The sequence below is a fragment of the Orbicella faveolata genome, unplaced genomic scaffold, assembly GCF_042242905.1.
Source record: "Orbicella faveolata isolate gen_17 unplaced genomic scaffold, um_ofav_v1 contig_1, whole genome shotgun sequence".
Classification (NCBI taxonomy): Eukaryota; Metazoa; Cnidaria; class Anthozoa; order Scleractinia; family Merulinidae; genus Orbicella; species Orbicella faveolata.
In genome coordinates, this window is record NW_028301536.1 from 11,781,724 (window position 1) to 11,805,911 (window position 24,188).

General features: G+C 38.5%; 1 protein-coding gene across 1 annotated transcript in view; it reads right to left on the minus strand.

The window, feature by feature from the left end:
- Positions 1-1,791: 1,791 nt before the first annotated feature.
- LOC110046844 (uncharacterized) overlaps positions 1,792-24,188 on the minus strand; it is a 33,021-nt gene continuing 10,624 nt past the window's right edge. Inside the window, exons 8-23 of the mRNA XM_089289300.1 lie at positions 23,161-23,191; positions 22,525-22,556; positions 21,977-22,007; positions 21,187-21,218; positions 20,639-20,669; positions 19,085-19,116; positions 18,820-18,850; positions 18,393-18,424; positions 17,653-17,683; positions 17,197-17,228; positions 16,696-16,726; positions 16,117-16,148; positions 15,582-15,612; positions 14,816-14,847; positions 12,723-12,771; positions 1,792-10,931 (exon numbers count right to left, since the gene is read on the minus strand). Of these exons, the coding sequence (XP_089145426.1) occupies positions 10,848-10,931; positions 12,723-12,771; positions 14,816-14,847; positions 15,582-15,612; positions 16,117-16,148; positions 16,696-16,726; positions 17,197-17,228; positions 17,653-17,683; positions 18,393-18,424; positions 18,820-18,850; positions 19,085-19,116; positions 20,639-20,669; positions 21,187-21,218; positions 21,977-22,007; positions 22,525-22,556; positions 23,161-23,191 (574 nt within the window). The 3' untranslated portion in view covers positions 1,792-10,847. The remainder of the gene's footprint in view (positions 10,932-12,722; positions 12,772-14,815; positions 14,848-15,581; positions 15,613-16,116; positions 16,149-16,695; positions 16,727-17,196; positions 17,229-17,652; positions 17,684-18,392; positions 18,425-18,819; positions 18,851-19,084; positions 19,117-20,638; positions 20,670-21,186; positions 21,219-21,976; positions 22,008-22,524; positions 22,557-23,160; positions 23,192-24,188) is intronic.

Genomic DNA, 24,188 nt, shown 5'->3' on the forward strand with positions numbered 1-24,188 from the left:
TTAAGGGCGCGGACGCACGACGACGACAGAGTCGCGCAACATGGCGGCCATACCCTAGCTAATAGGTTGACCGCGATATACAGCCTTGGTTTAAAGAGTACATTTTTGATATTAAACATCCATGTTATGGTCAACTGACAGCTGTCAAATCAAGGTATCCGCTGACCAGTATCACGTGACCGTATCACGGGCTCAAGTTTAGAGCGCCGGCCTAGGAGCTCCGCTTTTAGGCTTGGCTAAATCTATATATTAATTTTTAAACTCTTTTGACCTTCTTTCTTAAATGACCCATTAGATCACTCTTATTGCTCACAGTAGCCCGGACATGGCATATACTCATCAAAAGTAACCAGATATTTACAACTGTTACATCTTAACTGATACGATCTCGATAAATGATCTCTCCAAACGAGATTTCCCTGTGTTTCCGCCGTTTTACCTTATGTCCAAGGAGTTTCGGAGTCTCTCCGCCGCTGCCTAGAACAACAAGGCATTCGCACCGTCTTTAAGTCCGACGGTCACACTTAGTGCGACCAAAGGACACCGTCAACCCGGCTAAACAAGATGGTGTTGTCTACAGGATTCCCTGTGAGTACGGCAAAGTCTACATCGGGGAAACAGGGAGATCTATGCAGGAGAGGATCAAAGAACACGACAGGGATATACGACTCGCCCGTACCCAGACCTCCGCCGTTTCTGAACACACCCAAGAGACCGGCCACTATCCTATCTGGAATGAGGTCAAGTTTATTGATCGAGATCCTCACTGGTACACACGTAGGGTCAAGGAAGCTATTCACATAAGACTTCACCCTAATAACATCAACAGGGATAGTGGAATTGAAATTCCTGAAGCATGGATACCCACGATCAAGAAACACAACAACAGGAGAACGGTACAACAGCGGACCACTGAGGGAACAGCTACTCGCCGGAACAATGGAACAATAGGAGGATCGAAATGCACCAATCACAGCCGACCTTTGTGATATAAATGATACCGTGCAATCAGTCGACCTTATCGCCTGAAGAAGACTAGCAATAAGCAGTCGAAACGTCGCGATCTACATCTCAAGTGACTACATCGTGAGACAAACGATAATACACTTTATTATAACATTGCACGCATAGCAGACCACACCACCCATTTCATCTCTCAAACTTCTTCCGCCCTGAGCACATCACATTACCTACTTTACTCAAAATCATGTTACACGAAGCAATGTTTCTTGCATGTTACGTTGAAAATTGCAAGGAAAGTTTTACGTGTAATATCCGCCAGGGAAAAGGCCCTGGGAACGAGATTGGTCTAATATCCAATTTTGTACCCTAAAATTGTTCAGTTACGAGAGGCAAGAAAAGTAGGCTATTGTGTAACAACCACTCTTCAGTTTGTTGCATAGGAATTTTTTTAATATGAGCCGATCAGCGTGCCTCATTAGCTCGCGAGAGCTCTTTCTTTAATGACGGCAGATCACAGTTCCCCTTAAAGGACCCTAGTCAGCCACACCTTTTTGTTTACACGCGAGAGTTTGGCTATTATATTTTATAGAGAGCATGTCCCAACGAAGGAAATCACTGTGAAACTACTAAAGATAATTAAACATACTTTCAGGAACAAGACTTACAGTAAAGCAATAATATTTCGCTTCACCATGCAATATCAATAATTTTCATAGCATCGAAAATGGCAGAGGCTGACTAAGATCCTCTAAACTCTCTTAAAGTGAAATGAATGCACAATAGCAATTCCAAGTGTTACCACAAACAGCAACAATTAACAACATCACATCAATTACTGCCAAATTTTAATGACACTTGCTTAATTAAATAATTACTTAAATAAATACATAATAATAATACTTTTGATAACATTAATTATGGATACGAATTTTGAAAATTTTGGTTGTTACAGTGCATTTTGTTAAATAACAGTCACAATAACTTGTGAAAGAAATGTTCGGGATAGACGTTTCTGTGATACTTTTAACAAGACTAATATTGGTATATATTCGGTATACATTCGGTTGTTACAGTGCATTTAGTTAGTAACAATAACAGCATCACATTAATTGCTGCCAAATTTTAATGATACTTAATTAAATACTTACTTAATTAAATACATAATAATACTTATAATAATATTAATTATAAACGCGAATTTTGAAAATTTTGGTTACAGTGCATTTAGTTCAATAACGGTCACAATAACTTGTGAAAGAAATGTTCGAGATAGACGTTTCTGTAATACTTTAGCAACACTAATATAGGTACAATGAACAGTTCATAACTAACAGAAAATAGCGCTTTGTTTCAATATATTTTTTTGTCATATATGAAAATCGAAGACAAAACTAAAATAGACTGACAATTAGCAGCATTTATATTGTAATTCTGGATGAAAATCAGCGAAAAGATGGAAAATTATTTTTTTGCTTTTGTTTTTATTTTTATTTGTCATAAAGAAAAATGATACAACGAAGATACAAGTCTAGACTGACAATTGAATTGAGCAGAATTCTATCAAATACTCTCCCCTAGTTAGGTTTTAATTGAGTCAGATTTTGGTCAAAGAATGAAGTGTGAATTAGTCAAAGCGAACAAAAACTAACATCTCTAAATTTCAATTCGACAAGGATAGACGACTGGAATGATAGGATTTTCTATTTGATATTCGCACATGAGGACTGCCTTCCCAAGATGCTTGCTGGTAGGCTGCTTCTCGTTCAGATTTTTCCCAGCGGCAGACCCCTTGAAAAGTGTGGCATTGATTGATAGTTTCAGTGAAGAATGATTAGACCTGTGCCATGTTGAATCAAACCAACACAGTCAGCTGACGCAACGAGGACTTCCAGCTCCACTGTACCAGATAGATCTCTAATCTACCCCACCCCCTCCTAAATATTACGTTAGCTTGACCACCAAAACCGAACTAAATGCCTCAAGCGATATATCTATCACCAGTTTCATTGCCACGCACCCTTTGCAAAACTCTTCAGGGCGGTTTGGATTACAAGCCTTTACATGGATTGCAAACCGCCCCAAAGAGGTTTGAAAATCGCGTAGCAATCATACTGGTGATAACACGGTAGCCATCTTGCCCCCACCAACAATACTGCATGACCAGGCTACCTCGACTAACTCAACCGACCTGGCCGCCTTGACCTACACAGCCAACTGGACTGCTTCAACCAACAGCACCGACTTGACTGCTAACACCTGAGCAAACCGACTGACCTACGTCAAACAACACAACCGACTATTCTGCTTCAACCGACAGAATCGCTTCCACCAACTCAACTAACCACCACTCGCAACCAAACCAACGGAACTGACTCAACAGCCTCAACAGACACAACAAACATGCATGTGCTTGTGGAGGTAACCAAGTCAGTAAAGTTGACTCGAAGAACAAATACTCCAACACACAGAACTTAACACACAGGACATAAGGCGCTGTTGCACTGGCCGCAGAGTTTCATGTAACTTGTCTTGCACTTCTGTTGCGCCCTTGCTGACAAATTTCATGAGATCTCGCTTGTAGTGTAACAACGTCCCTTAAAACAAACATGCCTCACAACATTTTTGTTGCAGTAAACGTTGCCTAAAGTCGAGCTTGATTCCTATTTAGGCAACGCTTAATGCAACAAAATGCTGCTGCGAGACTAGCTAACGTAAGTAATATTAACTATCACGGCAGATTATAACAGCTGACTAGCAGATTTATAAGTAAAGATGACACAAGATGAGATGAGATGAGATGAGACGAAAGGAGATGAGATTAGATGAGATAAGTTAAAATACCATACGATAAGATAATTAAGAAAATGAGATGAGATGAGATGAGGAAAAACGAGATGAGATGAGGATAGGATGTGACGGAAAGGAAAGGATAAGATAAGGTGAGGCAAGAGAAGAGAAGAGAAGAGAAGATAAGATGGGATAGGATGGGAAGGGAAGGAATGGGATGGGATGGGAGGGGATGAGAGAAGATAAGATAGAACAGGATAGGTTAGGCTAGGATAGGATAGGATGGGATGGGACGATAAGACAGGATAGGATAAGTTAGGATAAGATAAAATAGGGTAGGATAGGAATGGGACAGGGTGGGATAGGATGGGATGTAATAGCATGTGAAGATAAGATAGGATGGGATGGAATGGAATGGGACAGAATAGGATAGGGTAGGATAAGGTATGGTAGGATAAGATAAGATATGATAACATGGTTCAGTTAGGAAATATAAATTAAGTTACGATACTATACGATAAGATACAATAAGATTAAGATACGATGAGATAATTATTCAGTTACGTTAAGATTCGATACGATAGCTATATGCATGCATGCAGCATACTACATACATACTTTATTGCAACTCCCTACGAGGGTTTTTCAGTTGCAGAACTACATAACTACAAGAATAAGCATTACGTATGAGATGAGATGAGATGAGATGAGATGAGATGAGATGAGATGAGATGAGATATATAACGTCTCAAATGAACAAAAACAAAAACAACGGTACGAATACCTAGATTAATGATAATGAACATGGTACTAACAAACTAGAACAGTCAACATAGTAGACAAGAGCACCATAAAAGTATAATCAACACAACCAACATAACAACGTTCACCAGCAAAACATTACATTGTGCTGATGCAGGTAGCAAAGGTAGTTGTGCTGACTTGCACAGCCAAACTAAACAAAACTGCCTCGACCAACGTGACAGATTAAACTGCCTACTACTACTACTACTACTACTAGTACTACTACTAAGTGGACCACCTCCATCAACAACCAACTAGACTGTTGGATCAGAACTTTAAACTACGTCTCAACCACTACAACCGACTTCACTACCACAGTGAATTCAACTAACGCGACAGGCGCAACCATCCAACCGACTGCACTGCCTTGTCTAATCCAACAGGTTGATTGTTCAACCTACTGGACTGTCTCGACTTACACAACCGATTTGATGGCTGCATCAACACAACCAGCTAGACCTGGACTTCTAGAACCAACACAACTTGACCACTTGAACCAAAGTAACTGACTTAACTATGTCAACCAAACATTTTGATTGAGCAAGTCTTATCAGTGGTGTTGGCTGAGGAAGTCATGCTTATGATGTAGGCGGTTACGTAAGTCATTGTTTCCCAGAGGCCCTTTCGACATGCCATGTGCTCGCCGCCATGTTGCTGGATTAGACGTGTTGTTGTTGTGTCCAGTTCTGTCTCATACTCGCTTATCTAGCTAGCATTACATGGTGTCAGAAGCGGCGAACGACAATGACGTCCTTCCGAGTTCCGTTGCCGGAAAATTACCACTTCAGCCATCCAGACGACCGGCCTAAATGGAGCCAACGATTCGAACACTTTTACCAAGAATCAGGCCTTGTGAAAGAAGAGGAAGAAAGCCGATGATATCCTCAGCTCCTTCAAGTCATCAACTACTCAACTGAAACAGCATCACACTGTGAAGACAAGTTTGACGGACATTTCGTAGTACGCAGAAATGTTATTTTCGAGCGCCCCAAAGTCAACCGACGCCGACAAGGGAAGGTGAGACAGTCGATAGTTTCGTCACAGATTTACACGCCTTGGCCAAACATTGCGCCGTTGGGACACTACAGGATGAATTGATTAGGGACCGGATCGTTGTTGGCTTGCTTGACTCTAAACTCGCCGAAAACTCCAACTTGACCCCGAGTTTACGCTTTCAAAACCGTTGCACCAGGCCCGGCAAAGCGAAGCCGGGAAGAGAAAGTAAACCCTGATGAAAAATGACTTCAAAGAACCCACCGAGGTGGACGCTGTCAACTTTAGGATGCCGCCAAAATCAAAAGAATTCAAGAATCAAGGTAAAGATCCCCCAGCACTGAAACGTTGTGAATACTGCAGAAAAATCCCGACATATTCGACAAAACTGCCCAGCTAAGGAAGCGACTTGCCACAAGTGCTCAAAGCGACGTCATCAGGGAATCTTTTACAAGTCTTCGAGAACAGTTGGTTCAGTTGAGGAAGAAGACTACGCCTTCTTAGGAGCAGTTGGAACCGAGGCAGGCGAAAACATCTGGTCAGCAAAGCTCTCCTCAAACAACTCCCCTGTTTTCCTTCAAGATAGATACTGGAGCGGATGTGACGATAATCCCTGAGAGTATTTATAATTCACTGCATCCATTCACAACTCTGATCAAATCAAGCAAGACTTTGTTTGGGCCAGCAGATACAGCCCTCCCTACCCATGGCTACTTTATGGGAAAAATCACTCAAGGTGAAAAGGCCACAGACCAGGAAATATCTGTTGTAACCGGAGCACGGCAAGCCCTCCTCAGTTGCCCAGCAATAGAGTGACTCAAACTTGTTGAGACGATTAATGCCATAGAGGTAAACAAAGATTACAAAGCACAGTTCCCAAAACTGTTCACTGGACTCGGAAAACTAGATGGACCTAGCTATGTCATAAAACTGAAGCCACACGCCAAGCCATTCGCTCTCACCACACCCAGGAGAGTGCCTGTTCCGCGCCTTTCGAAAGTCAAAGAACTTGCCCAGATGGAGCAAATGCACAGCATTTCCAAAGTTGATGAACCAACAGAATGGTGCGCTGGGATGGTCGTAGTCCCCAAGGCTCGAATCTGTGTGGGTCTAACAAGACTAAACGAAAACATCTTGAGGGAATTCCACCCCTTACCCTGTGTTGACCAGACACTAGCTCAACTAGCTAGAGTGAAAGTATTTAGCCAGCTAGATGCAAATTCAGGACTCTGGCAAATTGGCTTGTCACCAGAGTCGTCCAAGTTCACCGCCTTCATAACACCATTCGGCCGGCTTTGCTGTAACCGTCTGCCATTTGGAATCAGTTCGGCAACCAAACATTTCCATAAGTGAATCTCACAAGTCTTGAAAGAAACGGAAGGATCTCTGTGCCAGATGGATGATATCCTGGTCTGCGGTAAATTATTCAAAGAACATGATGAGCATCTGAAAGAAACTCTATGCAAGCTACAAGAGGCGAACCATACCTTAAATGAGGAAAAGTGTGAATTCGCCAAACCATCAGTGGAATTCTTAAGTAGCACTGTCAATGCCGAGGGCATACAAGTTGACCCCAAGAAAGGGGAAGCTATAACGAAGATGGCAGCCCCTAAAGACCCATTAGAATTAAGAAGGTCCCTTGGAATGGTTAATCAGTTGAGCAAATCTCAGTCCCATATAGCTCTGCTCCCCAAACCACTAAGAGATCTCCTTAGTGCCAAGAACCACTGGACATGGGGTGAAATTCAGCAGCAGGCCTTTTCTGCTGTCAAAGACAGCCTCGCTTCCACTCCTACCCTTGCTCTCTATGATGCAAGCCGTCAGACAACTCTCTACAGGTGCATCTTCCTACCGCCTAGGAACGGGTCTACTGCAAAACCATGATGACCAATGGCGCCCAGTCGCTTATGCCCCAAGAGCTGTAATTCCTACAGAACAGCGCCATGCACAAATTGATAAGGAAGCACTGAGCATAACTTGGACAAGTGAACGCTTTGCAGATTATCTCACTGGACTCAAGTTTCACATCGAGACGGACCACAAGCCACTAGTCCCTTTGCTCAGTACCAAGAACCTCGAAGAACTTCCAGCTAGGGTACAGCATTCCCGGATCGGTATGATGCGATTCTCCTACAGCATCTCACATGTACCTGGGAAAACCCTGTATACTGCTGACACATTATCCCGTGCACATCTTGTAAAACCTCTGAACCAGCAGGAAGAGAAGCTGGAAAATGATGTTAAGGCCTATATTGACTCGGTTATCAGCTACCTGCCCGCAACGGAGGATCGACTAGAAGAGCCAAGGTGCCTACAACAGGAAGATGAAGTTACCAAGCAGATCGTGGAGTATTCCTGGACCCAATGGCCTGAGAGATCTCAACTCCCAGGACAGCTGGAACCATACTAGCCAGAGAGAAATGAACTGACAATACAACACGGCTTACTGATGAAGGGCAATCGTCTTTTCATCCCTGTGTCCATGTGACTAGGTGTCCTGGAGAGAATTCATGAAGCCCACCAAAGTATCGCCAAATGCAGAGACAGAGCAAGAACCTCAGTATGGTGGCCAGGTCTGAGCAGAAAACTGGAGGAAGTGGTAAAGAAATTTCCAACCTGCATAAAACGGCATGTTAACAAAGCGGAGCCAGCGATTCCTTCTGAACTCCCTGACCGGACCTGGCAGAAAGTTGCTGCTGACTCATTTGAGCTGAAAGATCAACAGTACCTACTTGTCATAGACTACTTCTCTTGATATGTTAAGGTATTCAAGCTGTCCCGCACGACTTCACCTGACATAATAGTGGACCTCAAGTTCACGTTTGCACGACACGGCATCCCAGACCAGCTACTGTCAGACAATGCCCCGCAGTTCTCAGCGAACACATTTGCCAAGTTTCAAAAAGAGTTTGGATTCACGCACATTACCTCAAGCCCCAATTTCCCCCAAGTAACTGGCGAGGTAGAGCGTGCTGTTCAGACTGTGAAAAACGTACTAAAGAAGGCATCAGACCCATACAAAGCCCTGATGGCATATCATGCCACTCCCCTTGAAAGCGGCCTCAGCCCCGCTGAACTTCTGATGGCAAGGAAAATCCCTACCGCGGTTCCTATCCTGCCAAGCCACCTGCCTGGAACCTAGCTGGCCTTACTTAGAGCAGTTCAGGGAGAAGGATTCTGCGCTAACAGCCACACAGAAGAAGAACTTTGATAGACAACACTCTGCTACGAGCCTCCCAGACCTCTTGCCAGGAGATGCTGTCTGGCTACTCAGCAAAAAGGTTGAGGGGACTGCGGTAGATAAAGCTGGTACTCCTCGATCCTACACAGTCGCAACGCCAAATGGCCAGCTAAGGAGAAACAGACGCCACCTAAACCTCCTCCCTGAAACGCCCAGCGAAATGGAGAGCACACCTTGTGGAGAACCCTCCCCCAGTGTGCACTACCCCACTTGTTGACCCAAGAAGAAGTACCCGAAGTGGTAGAGAAATAAGAGTCCCATAACATTTCCAAGAATAGTTGCCTTTGGACTGTTTATTTGCTTTTTCACTTTGTTATCAAGCAGACTTGGTCATTTGTTGTAGTTGATAGAAACCTATAGTTCATAGGTTGAACTGATAGTTCCTCTCTGAACTTTTGAACTGCTTATTGCTTAGAAGGGAGATGTGATGTAGGCTGTTACGTAAGCCATTGTTTCCTAGAGGCCCTTGCGACATTCCGTGTGCTCGCTGCCATGTTGCTCGATTAAACGTGTTGTTGTTGTTGTTGGTGTTGTTGTTCTATTCTGTCTCATACTCGTTTTTCTAACAAACATTACAATGTTGTGTTGGTAACGGCCGTCTAGTTGACTGCTATGCTCGAGGCCGTCAAATTGGTTGTGTTGTTTGATGAAGTCCAGGAGGTTGATTTTTGATGTTGCAATCAAGCCTGTTGTGTTTATTAAGGCCGCACAGTTGGTTTTTTTTTATGGAGATCAACCCATCTCAACTGTTGTATTGACTGTAGCAGTCAAGACCATTGTTTGGGTTGAGTCAGTCTAGTGGATACGTTGATGGGGTGGAGCTGGTGGAGGCAGTCAGGTCTGTTTTGGTCGAGGCAGTATAGCAAGTTGCGTCAGTGGTGTCAGTCCAGTTGGTTATTATGATTAGAGCAGCCTAGTCATAAGTGCTGCTTGAAGCAGTCGTCGGTTCAGTGTCCAGGTTGTTGCAGTCTTGTCAGTTGCTGTTGGTTGAGACAGTCTCTTTAGTTGACTGTGTTGGTCAACGCGGCTAGCTCGGTTGTGCTGGTCGAGGTAGTCTGGTTAGTAATATGCTGGTGGAGGCAGGATAGCTGGTTCCACTAGCTGAGGCATTAGAGTCGGTTGTGGTTGTCAAGCTAACGTAGTTTTTGGGTGGTGGATTAGAACTGGCACAGCGGAGCCTGAGATGGTAAACAGGACTTAATACAACTGACTTTGTGGGCTTAATTCAACTTGCCACAGGCCAAATCATTCTACACTGAAATACCAGTCAAAGCTAAACATTTGAAGAGGTCTGCCACTGGAAAACATCTGAAGGAGAAAACAACTTACTCACGAACAAGTTGAAAAGGCAGTTTTTCTGAAAAAGACTTGTCAAATTTGTAAAGATTTTCAATTTTGTAAAACAAGTTCTTGAAAACGACAAAAAGGAAAAGAAGGATTGAAAAATACACCCGCTAATTCACACTTCATAAAATTTCATGCCTTAACTTAATACTTGACTATGAATGAAAAAATGCTTGCAAAATAGTTATGACAAAGGTCGCTGATTTTCATCCTAAACGGTCAGGCAGATAAAGTAAAATTGTCAACATTTATAGGAATACAAAAGTGCAGTAGAAAGAAGGTTTGTACAGAAAGAAACGATTATTACAAATTAAGAGAATGCTGCTAAAATAGTTTTGACAGAGGTGGTTGATTTTGACTGAATGTAAACAGTCAGATAGTTAATTAGATAAAATTATCGGCATTTCTATGATAACAAAAGTGTAGAGAAAGACGTTTTGTACAGAAAGAAAATGATTATTACAAATTAAGAAAATTCTACTGAAATAGTTTTGACAGAGGTGGCTGATTTTGATTAGGAATCAGAAAAAGTCTGATACTTATGAGTTGCTGTTGCTATGCGGCAGGTTGTACTGGGTTACATAGTACCAGTAGCAGGTCACCTGACCTGACCTGACAGTAACGCATGTTAATTAAATAAAATAAAATTAATTAAATAATAAATAAATAACTGAATAAATAAATAATTATAAAAGTAACATTTTCCAATTTCTTTTTAATTGCCTCCGCGTCTTCTGAATATACGGCTAAAAAATGCTGTCAGCCTTTTCCGAAACCCTGGCTGTCTCTTCTGGATTTTCTGACGGTAAAGAAATACGGTGCATGTTATACAGAATGCATCTTCATGTATTTAAAACGAGATATCTATGAAAATTCCTCAAAGTGATAGTGATGATGAATGGAATTAACTATCACTTCATAGAAATCTCGACGTCTTAATCCAATTGTTCTAATGGAATTCTTATTTAATTTACCTTGACTAACAGGTATTCAATTTCACGGGTTAGCAAAATTTGCATGGACTAAATTGTTATTTAACACTTGAGGTTGCTTGAGTGCGTTTTCTGTTTTCATTTTTTCAACGATTCAGTTTGTTAAAGCAGGAAACGAGAGAATGTCCATCTTTAATTATCCAGTAATGCTTGCAACCTTTTCTCTGAAACTTCCAAAAAACGTGACAACATATAGCTCCACTCATTGTACATGGATAGCTGATAATGCACAACAGCTCAGCCAATAAGATTGCAGCATTTGCATAAGTGACAAGTGAGCGACTAGACTTCAACTAAATCATAGATAGATAAATAGATAGATGTCTTCTTAACAGGCTTGCACTGTAATGTTAATAATTATCCACACATTCTGCTCCTTGCCTTCGAGAACGATATTGCGTCTGTAAAGTTCAGTGACACGGTCAATTTAAGAAAAATCATCATTGTCACCGTTTGACTGGATCTGACAGCAATTATTATCAATACTAGTAGTAATTGTAGATTAAAGAGTGCGTTCGGGTGGGTTTGGTATGTTAAAAAAGCAAAAATTCTAGGAACAGCATTTTGTGCCTGAGCAGTTAGGTAGACGTGAAATTGGCCTCTCTCCAGCAGGGGCGAAGACAAATGAATTGATCGCAAAGCACGTGCATCCGAGAGGGTTTGTTCTCGTTTATACATGTATTACGTATTATTAGTTACGATCTGTCAGTAAAAAACACGGACTGTATTTGGTAGGCCGTCTTTGGTCCGCAGTCTGCGTTTTATACCTGAGTCCGTGTTTTATACTCAGTCCGTAATGCTTAGTCCGCAATTTATACCCAAGTCCGTGTTTTATACCTAGTCTGTAGTCCGCAGTCCGCAGTCCGCAGTCCGTGTTTTATACTGACCGCGTAAATCGGCACAAACGATGCCTGTTCCGTCGGTATGCGAGACGACGTGCTTTTATTACCAAAATTAGGGCAATTATTCTGTTTCCGAACACGACTTTGAATCGCCTTGGCTTTGGGGGAACAGCTACAGGGCATTTTCTCTTCCAAAACAATGAAACGGAAAACATGTTGGTGTACCAAAGCAATCCTGTGGAAGTTAAACTCTTTTCCTATGTTAACACTTTCGTTGGGTTTATGTTACATATTTTGCACACAGAAATCTAGGTCAGCGAAGTGAAACTACACATTTCCTCCTTCGATTTATTCTGCAGAAAGCAGCGTTGGTTTTGGTCGAAGAGAAGAGGGTACACAACACGCAGCCAAACTACAGCTTTCTGTTCGTACGGATAGTTGTACACATTTCGTGAAGACATGTCTGTAAGGTTTTTAAATGCTATTAACACTGACTTCGAACTTTAAATAAACAATTCATCCACCACAGTCCACCATTAGCTGCCTCGACGCTCGAAAGTCCGCAATATTGCCTAACACTCTAAAGAAAGCACATGGACGAGCACGGAGATGATGTCATTCGCCTCTCAAGAATTTTTGGGGGAGGGGGGTCCAAATTGGTGTCCATAGAAGGATACATACACAAAAACTCGAATTTTTCCGCATCACCCGATTAGAACTGTGTTCTCTCGAACGCAGTTATGCAATCATTCTTACCTTCTTCTCAGCCAGTTGAGCAAGCTGCTCTTTCAACTCTTTGTTCTCACTGAAAATAGAAAAAAGGGGAAACACTAATGAGCCAAAAAATATTCTGGTACATTCCAAATTGTAGATTAATTTAGGAATTGAGGTGTTGAAGTAACCAAGCAACACAGTTAGGTTTGAGGTTACGTGGTAAGTTGCTTAGTAACACATTCGGTCTTGAAGTGGTGTAGTAACATAAGGTGTTTGTATTAATTAAATCACTAGAGACAATATTATGTGAGACTGATAATACGCCCACTAGGCCAAAAAGTTCCTTAGAAACACAACGCAATGTAGGGTTCCTGAATAACACAATAAATTGTTAAGTTGCAAAATAATTGTGGACTTCAGCTAGCATAATAGCACGTGTCTTCAAAGACAATTTATTCAAAATATTTTTGTTACAGAACCAGTATTCAACTAGTAGAAATCTAAACGCGAAGAGAAAGAAAAAAGACTGGTATCTAATAATATGTAACAAGACTAATAGTTAATAACAAACAGATAAGTGAAAAAAAAAAAAATTACCATAATAATAATAACAATACAAAATGCTAGTAAAGAAAAAGTTTTTCACTGCCAACGTTGACGTTTCGTATGTACAACATACATCTTCAGAAGTGACCGTTAACTAGATTACAATCGAAATTTAAACGCGAAGAGAAAGAAAAAGACTGGTATCTAATAATATGTAACAAGACTAATAGATGTAAGATGTATGTTGTACATACGAAACGTCAACGCTGGCAGTGAAAAACTTTTTCTTTACTAGCATTTTGTATTGTTATTATTATGGTAATTTTTTTTTTCTCTCCCGCAGACTCATCTGTTTGTTATTAACTATTAGTCTTGTTACATATTATTAGATACCAGTCTTTTTCTTTCTCTTCGCGTTTAAATTTCGATTGTAATCTAGTTAACGGTCACTTCTGAAGATGTCTGTTGTACATACGAAACGTCAACGTTGGCAGTGAAAAACTTTTTCTTTACTAGCGTTTTGTATTGTTATTATTATTATGGTAATTTTTTTTTTTCACTCATCTGTTTGTTATTAACTATTAGTCTTGTTACATATTATTAGATACTAGTAGAAATCTGTTCTCTGCTGCTGTAACGTTATTAACAATGCCCTTCGTATGACATTTAATGCTCCATCAGTCTTGATAAGTAACGATTCCAGAAAAATAATACGGAGTCGTTCACATACGTAGCGACTAGCCCGAAATCGAAACTCGCACTGGGCTTGAAGTCATGTGACTTCCTATCTCATGTGATCTCTGAATGTATGCAAATGCAAGGTAGAATCCGATTTTCAGATCGACAGAGTAACTGAGTTACATAATGAGTATTAAGGTAAATACACCAAAGTGTTGTTTTCTAGTTGGTACGATAAAAAAAATAAGTTTTAACCGATAGTTGAGTCGAGTCTTGAGATTTGGAAAGTAAACTGGTTGCTCAGAGGTGTGCTGAACATTTTATTGATAAATAAGATTCCAGCACCCCTTGCAGACCCTGCAAGGTGACTCAGTTCAAATGAAATCAACCACTGAAAAATGTCTAAAAACTAGCATTCATTCTGATCACAAATAGCCCAATACCGTCATTCGTGAACACATATCTACATTAAGCCCTGGCCAAACGGAGTCGCAAGGAGACGCAAGGAGACGCAAGTTCTAAATTTGCGTCTATTTGCGACTCCGTTTGGCCAGGCCTTACGTGCACTTGCGTTGACTTGCGATGACTTGTGATGACTTGTGCTCACTTTGGTCGAGATCAAATTTGCACGCAAGTCGACGCAAGTTTTTCACCGTTTGGTCCCCCAACCCAAGTCAACGCAAGTTGAGTGACGTCTATTAACCTCTTATTAGCCAATGAAATACAGGATATGTCTGCCTTGAAATGGTTTTTTTTTTTTTTGCGACCTGCGTGTACTTGCGAGGAAACTTGGGAGTCCGTTTGGCCACCCAACGCAAGTCTCTACGCAAGTTCAACTTGCGGCTACTTGCGACTACTTGCGAGTCCGTTTGACCAGGGCTTTACACTAAACCATTCAAGAAATTCCTTACCGAGAAAGGTCTTCAATGTCCCAATTCTTTTGCTGCAATTAAAAAGTAAACCATGTTTAAATGCTATATAGCAATGCAGTAAATGGAATCCATAATAAAAGTCAACTAATTAATCAGGTTTTCAGAGTTAATATTTAAACAAAATACTGCAGCATTCCAGTCAGATAAGTAAGGACTTTTGAATTAAAAATCCAGCAAGTCAGGCTTCACTAACTTCCCAAATTCAAACAGGTCCATGGGAAAATTCTAATGACTTGGTGACTTTCTAATACCTGTTGGAATTGGCTTTTAACACCATCCCAATAAACCGTATTTATAACAGCGAAATTCTCTTCGTAAATGCAGGCTTATCGGTGAACACACTTAAAGAAAATCCAAACTTTAAGTCAAATATTTGTATGTTACTAAAACGCGATCGATCATCAGTCCCTTTTTCTAAAACAAAATTGTGTTAACCAACGTGGAAAACGATTAGCCTTTCAAGATATTTTTATTACACGATATTCATTTCTTATGTTCTTTATAGCATTTGTCTTATAACTGCAAATTAACAAGATGTTTTTGCTTCCGTGCACCTAAATGCTACTTATGATCAATCACAGACATTAAGGGTTTTTTTCTCTGTCTTTCAAAGGTTGACTTTTCAAAGTTATGCTTAGTGACTTCTTGTATACGATAGTTCCCAACAAAACTGAGAGATTGGAATTGTCTTGTATCGGTCTAAGTAAATAAATAGACTGTGATTAATATACTTAAGTTCTCTTACCTCAAGGTCTTCTCTTGATTCACGTAGTTGGCTGAAAAAAAAACCATATCGTTAATGAATATTTCTTTGTTAATTAGTGATTAATCAAAACAGCAGTTCAAAATTCCTAAACATTCTACCAACTATCAGAGACGTTTTACTTCATAAAACACATAAATGGTCACTGAATTGTATTGCTCTGCAGGAGAGAGTCTAAATGTGTTTTAACCGATAGCTGTGAGTTGCTCAAAGTTGTAACTGTCAGCCGAGTCTTGAGATTTGGAAAGTGTACTGATTGCTGAGAAGTAGGCTAAACATTTTACTGATAACTAAGATTACAGCACCCCCTACAGACCCTGCAAGCTGACTCATTTCAAATGAAATCAACTACTGAACAACGTCTACAAACTTGCATTCATTCTGATACTTGTCCGCCTATTCAACTGATCACAAATAATGATCCAATACCATCATTATCGGACACATATCTACATTACACTAAACCATTCAATGCGTTGCCTATACATAAAACGTTAAATCTCAACAAATTCTTTACCGAGAAAGGTTTTCAACGTCGTCATATTTTTCCTGCAATGAAAAAGTAAACCATGTTAAAATTTTATAGAAATGCAGTAAAGGGGATCGATATAAACGTAAACTAATTAATGAAGTTTTGATAGTTAATATTTTAAAAAAAATATCGCAGCATTCCAGTCAGATAGGAAAGGGTTAAAAAACAGCAAGTCAGTTTTGACTAACTCCCCGAATTGCAACAGGTGCATAGGAAAATTCTAATGACTTGGTGACTTTCTAATGACCTGCTGGAATTGGCTATTAACACCATCCCAAAAAGACGTATTTATAACAGTGAAATTGTCTTCGTAAATGCAGGCTTATCAGTGAGTCGACTTAAAGAAATTCCAAACTTTACATCACATATTAGTACATTACTAATGAGCAATCTATCATTAGTCCATTATTTTTTCTTTTAAGGTTTGACTTTTCAAAGTTATCCTTTGTGATTTTCTGTGGTTCCCATTTAAAAAACAACTCAACAAAAGTGAGAAATTGAAATTGTATTGTATCGGTCTAAATAAATAAATAGACTGTGATTAGTATACTTAAGCGCTCTTACCTTTAGGTCTTCATTGGATACACGGAGTAGGCTGAAAAAGAAATCCATATTGTTAATGAATATTTTTTTTTAAATTATTGATTAGCCAAAAAAGTGGTTACTTCATAAAACACATAAATGGTCACTGAATTGTATCGCTCAGCAGGAGAGAGTATAAATGTGTTTTAACCGATAGCCGCGAGTTGCTCAAGATTTCAACTGTCAGTTGAGACTTTGGAAAGTGTAGTGATTACTGAGATGTAAGCTGAACATTTTATAGATAACTAAGATTCCAGCCCCTAATGCAGACCCTGCAACGTGACTGAGTTCAAATGAAATCAACCACTGAAAAACATGTGGAAACTTGCATTCATTCTGATACTTGTCCGCCTATTCAATCGATCACGAATAACAGCCCAATACCGTCATTATTGGACACATATCTACATTACACTAAGCCATCCAATGCGTCGCCTTTACATAAAAAGTGTAACGAAGAATATATCTCAAAAAATTCTTTACCGAGAAAGGCCTTCAATGCTGTCATATCTTTGCTGTAATAAAAAAGTAAACCATGTCAAAATTTTATAGAAATGCAGTAAAGGGGATCGATATAAAAGTAAACTACATGTAATTAATCAGGTTTTAAGAGTTGATATTTAAACAAAATACTGCAGCATTCCAGTCAGATAGCCGAAAGGGCGTTCTGGTTAAAAATCCCGCCAGTAAGGTTTGACGGTGCATGGTAAACTTCTAATGACTTAGTGACTTTCTAATGACCTATAATGGGCTGTTACCACCATCCCCAAAAACGTATTTATAACAGTGAAATTCTCTTCCTGAATGCAGGCATATTACTTAACAGAGTTAAAGAAAATCCAAACTTTGCATCAAATATTAGTACATTACATTACTAATGGACAATCGATTGTTAGTCCACTTCTTTAAACAAATCTTGATCTACTTAGTTTCACTTACTGAGAAGAGTTTCTTGCTTTTCGTCAATTCTCTGAAAAGGAAAACCATAAGGTTAATGAAAATTTTTTGCTAGTGACTAATACCAACAGACTCTGTAACGTGACTCAACTTTAATGAAAGCAATCACAGTAAAGCGTCTAAAAACTTGCATTTTTCCATTACTTAGAGCTTGTTTCTTCTCTAGTAAAAATAGTGGTAAAACTATATCACACTGAACCACCCAATACATGGTCTAAGCATAAATATTTTAATGCAGAATATTATCTCAAGAAATTCTTTACTTGAAAAAAGTTTCAATCTTGATATTTCTTCAGTAGACATTCTATCAACTATCAGAGACATTTCACTTTATAAAGCACATATACAAATGTTCGCTGAATTGTATTGCTGAGCAAGAGAGAATCTAAATGTGTTTTCACCGATAGCTGCGAGTTGCTCAAGATTGTAACTGTCAGCTGAGACTTTGGAAACTTTACTGATTGGGCTAACATTTTACTGATAAATTAGATTCCACCACCCCCTGCAGACCCTGCAAGGTGACTTAGTTCAAATGGAATCAACCACTGAACAACGTCTAGAAACTTGCATTCATTCTGGTACTTGTCCGCCTATTCAATTAATCACAAATAATAGCCCAATACCGTCATTATTGGACATATATCTACATTACACTAAACCATTCAATGCGTTGCCTTCAAATAAAGCATTTGATAAAGAATATATCTCAACAAATTCTTTACCGAGTAAGGTCTTCAATGACGATTGTCTTGTGCTGCAATAAAAAAAATAAAGTAAACCATGTCAAAATTTTAAAGAAATGCAGTAAAGGGGATCAATACCAAAAAAAAATTATTAATCAGCTTTAAAGAGTTAATATTTACAAAACATACTGCAGCATTCCAGTCAGATGGGAAAGGACGTTCTGGTTAAAAACCCTGCCAGTAAGGTTTGACGGTGCATAGGAAACATCTAATGACTTAGTGACTTTCTAATGACCTGTTAAGATGGGCTGTTACCACTATCCCAAGAAAAACGTATTTATGACAGTCAACAGAGTTAAAGAAAATCCAAACTTTCCATCAAATATTAGCACATTATATTACTAATAGGCAATAGATTGGTAGTCCATTTCTTTAAAAAAATCTTGTTCTACTTAATGTCACTTACTGCCACGAGCGCCTTGCTTTTCGTCAATTTGCTGAAAAGGAAAACCATAAAGTTAATGAAGATTTTTTCCTGGTGACCAATAAAAACAGATTTTGTAACAAGACTTTATTCCAATGAAAGCAATCACTGTAAAGCTTCTAGAAACTTGCTTTTTTCCATTACTTATATCTTGTTTCTTCTCTAGCAAAAATAGTGGTAAAACTACATCACACATGCACTAAGCATAAATATTTTAATGTAGAATATATCTCAAGAAATTCTTTACTTGAAAGAAGTTTCGATCTTGACATTTTGATCCTGCAATAAGGAAGTAAACCATGTTAAAATTATATAGAAATTTAGTGAACGGGATCAATGTAAAAGTAATTATCTAATTGATGAGATTTTCGGAGTTAATATTTTAAAGAAATGCCAGTAACACATCAAAGGCTTTTCTCGTTAAAGACCGAGCAAATGAGGTTTGACTAACTTCCTAAATTGCAACAGGTGTATAGCAAAATTCTAATAACTTGGTGTCTTTCACATGACCTGTGGAAATTGGCTATTAACACCATCCCAATAAAACGTATTTAAAACAGTGAAAATCTCTTTGTTAATGCAGGTTTAATTCAGTCAGCAGAGTTAAAGAAATTACAAACAGTCAATCAAATATTAGTACTTAGTAATTAACCAATCAATCGCTGGTCCATTTTTTTTTTAAATCCTTATCACCGAAGAGGAAAACCTTAGCGTCTCAAGATAATTCTAGTTGCAAGAAATTTGTTTTTTGCTCTTTGTAGGATTTTTCACATAACTTCAAATGAACAAGAAGTTTAGGCTTAAGGGCCCATTAACTGATCTTTTCGAGCCGTTGCTAAGGAAAATTTATTCTCATATAATCTGATCATTTTTAGTTAGTTCAGAGTTATTTCATGTGTTTTAACTTTTTCATGATTAGTAACACTAGTGATGACGTCATCAGGCCACGCCCATGGTCATGTGACTAATACTGAAAAAATGCAAAGGCTCCCAGGCAAATTACTTTATCGGCATTTTTTTCATTGATTTAATATTTTAATTTAAATCCTCATTACGCTATGCATAGATTTTGTTTCATTTCTAAAAGGTCAGATTTTGAGAGAATTTCAAAATATTAAAAAATTCATAGTTTTCTGAAAAAAGCACGATCTTTAAAAAGGAATGCATAGCTATCTTTCCAACATTGGCTTTGATTGAAATCCATCGAAAAAGGCTGGATTTAATGAAAAACCGCGTTTCCTTTAGTATTTTAAGAAACCGGAAGTGCACCCGATATATATTGGAAGTTACCCCATCAGCGCGTGCGCAATTTACACTACCAGCACACTTCGGTAAGATCAAACAAAGCCACAAGGAGTTAGTTTTTCTCTTTCTATTGCTCTTGGTTTTCTGTCTTTTTCTTATTTTGTCTCTGCTTGTACTTTTTTTACTTTGCATTTTGTGAAACACAAAGAAAAACATCTAAAATGTAAGCGAATTTGGAAGTTATTGAGTTATTTTTATTTTCCGCGCTCAGGCTGACGTAAGTAACCGGAAGCAACGCGCGCGAGCGCGCGCATAAATCGGTTAATGGGCCCTTAAGTACACCAAAATGCTCCTTATAATCAATCATAGCAATAAATGGTCTATTTCTGTCCTTTGGGGTTTGACTTTTCAAACTTTGCTTAGCGATTTTGCCATAGTTCACATTTACAAAAACAATTCAACAAAAGAAATCGGAGTTGTCTTGTATCAGTTTAATTACATATATATACCCCGGGATAGAGACAATGATCAATATACTTAATATAAGCTCTCTTACATCAATGACTTCCTGAGATTTACCCAGTTGGCTGAAAAAAAAAAGTCCACATCATTAATGCATATTTCTTTGTTAATTAGTAATTAGACAAAACAGTAGTTAAAAAATCCTAAACACTCTACCAACTATCAGAGACGTTTTACTTCATAAAACACATAAATGGGCACTGAATTGTATTGCTCAGAAGAAGAGAGTCTAAATGTGTTCCAACAGATAGCTGTGAGTTGCTCAATATTTCAACTGTCAGCTCAGACAAGATTTGGGAAGTGTACTGATTGCTGAGAAGTAGGCTAAACATTTTACTGATAACTAAGATTCCAGCACCCCTGCAGACCCTGCAAGGTGACTCAGTTAAAATAAAATCAACCCCTGAACAACATCTAGAAACTTGCATTCATTCTAATAGTTCTCCACCTATTCGATTGATCTCAAATAATGATCCAATACCGTAATTATTGGACACATCTACATTACACTAAACCATTCAATGCATTGCCTTTACATAAAACGTTTACTATATGAAGAATCCATCTCAACAAATTCTTTACCGAGTAAGGTCTTCAATTTTGCAATTCTTTTGCTGCAATTAAAAAGTAAACCATGTTAAAATGTTATATAGCAATGCAGCAAATGGGATCCATATAAAGGTCAACTAATTAATCAGGTTTTCAGAGTTAACATTTAAACAAAATACTGCAGCATTCCAGTCAGATAAGTAAGGACTTTTGACTTAAAAATCCAGCAAGTCAGGCTTCACTATCTTCCCAAATTCAAACAGGTCCATGGGAAAATTCTAATGACTTGGTGACTTTCTAATGACCTGTTGGAATTGGCTGTTGACACCATCCCAATAAAACGTATTTATAACAGTGAAATTCTCTTCGAAAATGCAGGCTTATTAGTGAACACAGTTAAAGTAATTCCAAACTTTATGTCATTTATTTGTATATTACTAAAGAGCGATCAATCGATAGTCCTTTTTCTAAAAGCGAAATCATGTTCACCAAAAAGGCAAACTCTAGTCTGTCGAGATATTTTTACTACACGATATTCGTTTCTTATGCTCTTTGTAGGATTTGTCTCATAACAGCAAATTAACAATATGTTTTTGCTTCAGTGCACTTAAACTGAATGGTACTTATTATAAAATCATAGACATTAATGGTTGTTTTCTATGTCTTTTGAGGTTTGACTTTTCAAAGTTATGCTTAGTGATTTTTCTATAGTTCCCATTTAAAAAACAATTCAACAAAAGTGAGCGATGGGAATTGTCTTGTATCGGTCTAAGTAAATAAATAAGTTGCGATTAATATACTTAATATACTTAAGCTCTCTTACCTCAAGATCTTCTCTTGTATCATGGAGTTGCCTGAAAAAAAAAAACATATCATTAATGAACATTTTTTTGTTTATTAGTGATTAATCAAAACAGCAGTTCAAAATTCCTAAACTCTCTACCAACTATCAGAGACATTTTACTTCATAAAAATCCTAAATTGTCACTGAATTGCATTGCTCAACAGGAGAGAGTCTAAATGTGTTTTAACCGATTGCGACGAGTTGTTAAAGATTTTAACTGTCAGCTGAGAGTTGAGATTTAATTTGGAAAGTAAACTGATTGCTGAGAAGTGGGTGAACATTTTACAGATAACTAAGATTCCAGCACCCCTTGCAGACCCTGCAAGGTGACTCAGTTCAAATGGAATCAACCACTGAACGTCTAGAAACTTGCATTCATTCTGCTACTTCTCCACCTATTCAATTAATCACAAATAATAGCCTAATACCGTCATTATTGGACACATATCTACATTATACTAAACCATTCAGTGCATTTCCTATATGTAAAACGTTTAATATAGAATACATCTCAACAAATTCTTTACCGAGAAAGGTTTTCAATCTCGCCCTCTTTTTGCTGCAATAAGTTAAGAAAATAAACCATGTTACAATTTTACAGAATGCAGTAAAGGAGATTGATACAAGACTAAACTAATTGATCAGGTTTCTAATGACCTGTTGGAATTGGCTATTAACACCATCTGAAGGAACATATTTATAACAGTGAAATTCTCTTCACAAATGTAGGCTTATCAGTGAACAGAGTTAAAGAAATTCCAAACTTTACATCAAATTTTAGTACAATACTAATGTGCAATCAATTGTTAGTCCATTTCTTTAAAAATATCTTGTTCACCAAAGTGGAAAACGACTAGCCTTTCAAGATATTTTAATCGCACACTATTCATTTCTTATGTTCTTTGTAGGATTTGTCTCATAACTGCAAATTAACCAGATGTTTTAGCTTCAATGTACAAAAATGCTACTTATTATCAATCATAGACATTAATGGTTTCTTTCCTATGTCTTCTGAGGTTTGACTTTTGAAAGCTAATTGCTTAGTGATGTTTCAATAGTTCCCATTTGAAAAACAATTCAACAAAACTGAGAAATTGGAATTGTCTTGTATCGGTCTACTAATATATAAATAGACTCTGATTAATCTACTTAAGCTGTCTTACGTCAGAGTAGTCTGCGGCTTCATGCAAGAGCCTGAAAAAGATATCCATATCATTAATGAATATTTCTTAGTTAATTACAATTAGTGATTAATCAAAAGAGTAGTTAAAAATTCCTAAACATTCTACCAACTATCACAGATGTCTTATCTCAAAGAACAAGTAAATGGTCACTGAATTGTATTACTCTGCGAGCAGGAGAGAGTCTAAATGTACTTTAACTGATAGCTGCGAATTGCTCAAAGTTGTAACTGTCAGCTGACACTTGAGATTTAGAAAGTGTATTGATTGCTGAGGACTGGACTGAGCATTTTACTGATACTGTATCTGTAACTGTCTGGGTTAGATATTAGTGACGTTTCTGTTGGATCATATTTCAGAACCTTATGCGTCAGTTTTACTATTTGTCTGTGTGCCTAAGTTAATTGCGTTTCGGCAGGTCTTTTTTGCAGGGTGCAGGTTGCAGGTTGAAACTTAATTATAACTGGAAAACTGCTGGCACTTAAAAGAAGATGTACAGGTGGTAGACTTACCGTGACTGTTACATGATGCTGTTTACGATCGCTCAGAAAGGTGGCTTCCACCTAAGTGCCAAACCCGCCGAAGCGATGGGAGGAGAGTATATTCCTATGATTTTAAGCCTGCAATGAATTCTTGTTTTTGAAGAAACATCTGAAATATCAGCTGAAATATCTGCTGAATTTGGTTTCTTCCTTGTGAGTACCAAAATGAAAGCACACTGAGCTTGTGCTAGTATATTCCGAAGGTTAAAATCTTATATTATTCCATTTCTTTATTTATTTGCTTCATTTGTGATGGCAATCTTCTGTTGTTAAGGGAAGTGTGGGTTACACTTCTTGTTGACGCTACGCCTAGAGAATTCGAACTCACACTCTGTTGAAGAGACTCGAGGAGCCTGTCAAGTATTAAAAGATTGAGCGAGGTTCGACTAGAAAAATAAACAAAACTACATGTGAAGAAGAGCGAAGCAATAAGAAAAATACAGGACAGAATATAAAGGCTTACAAATG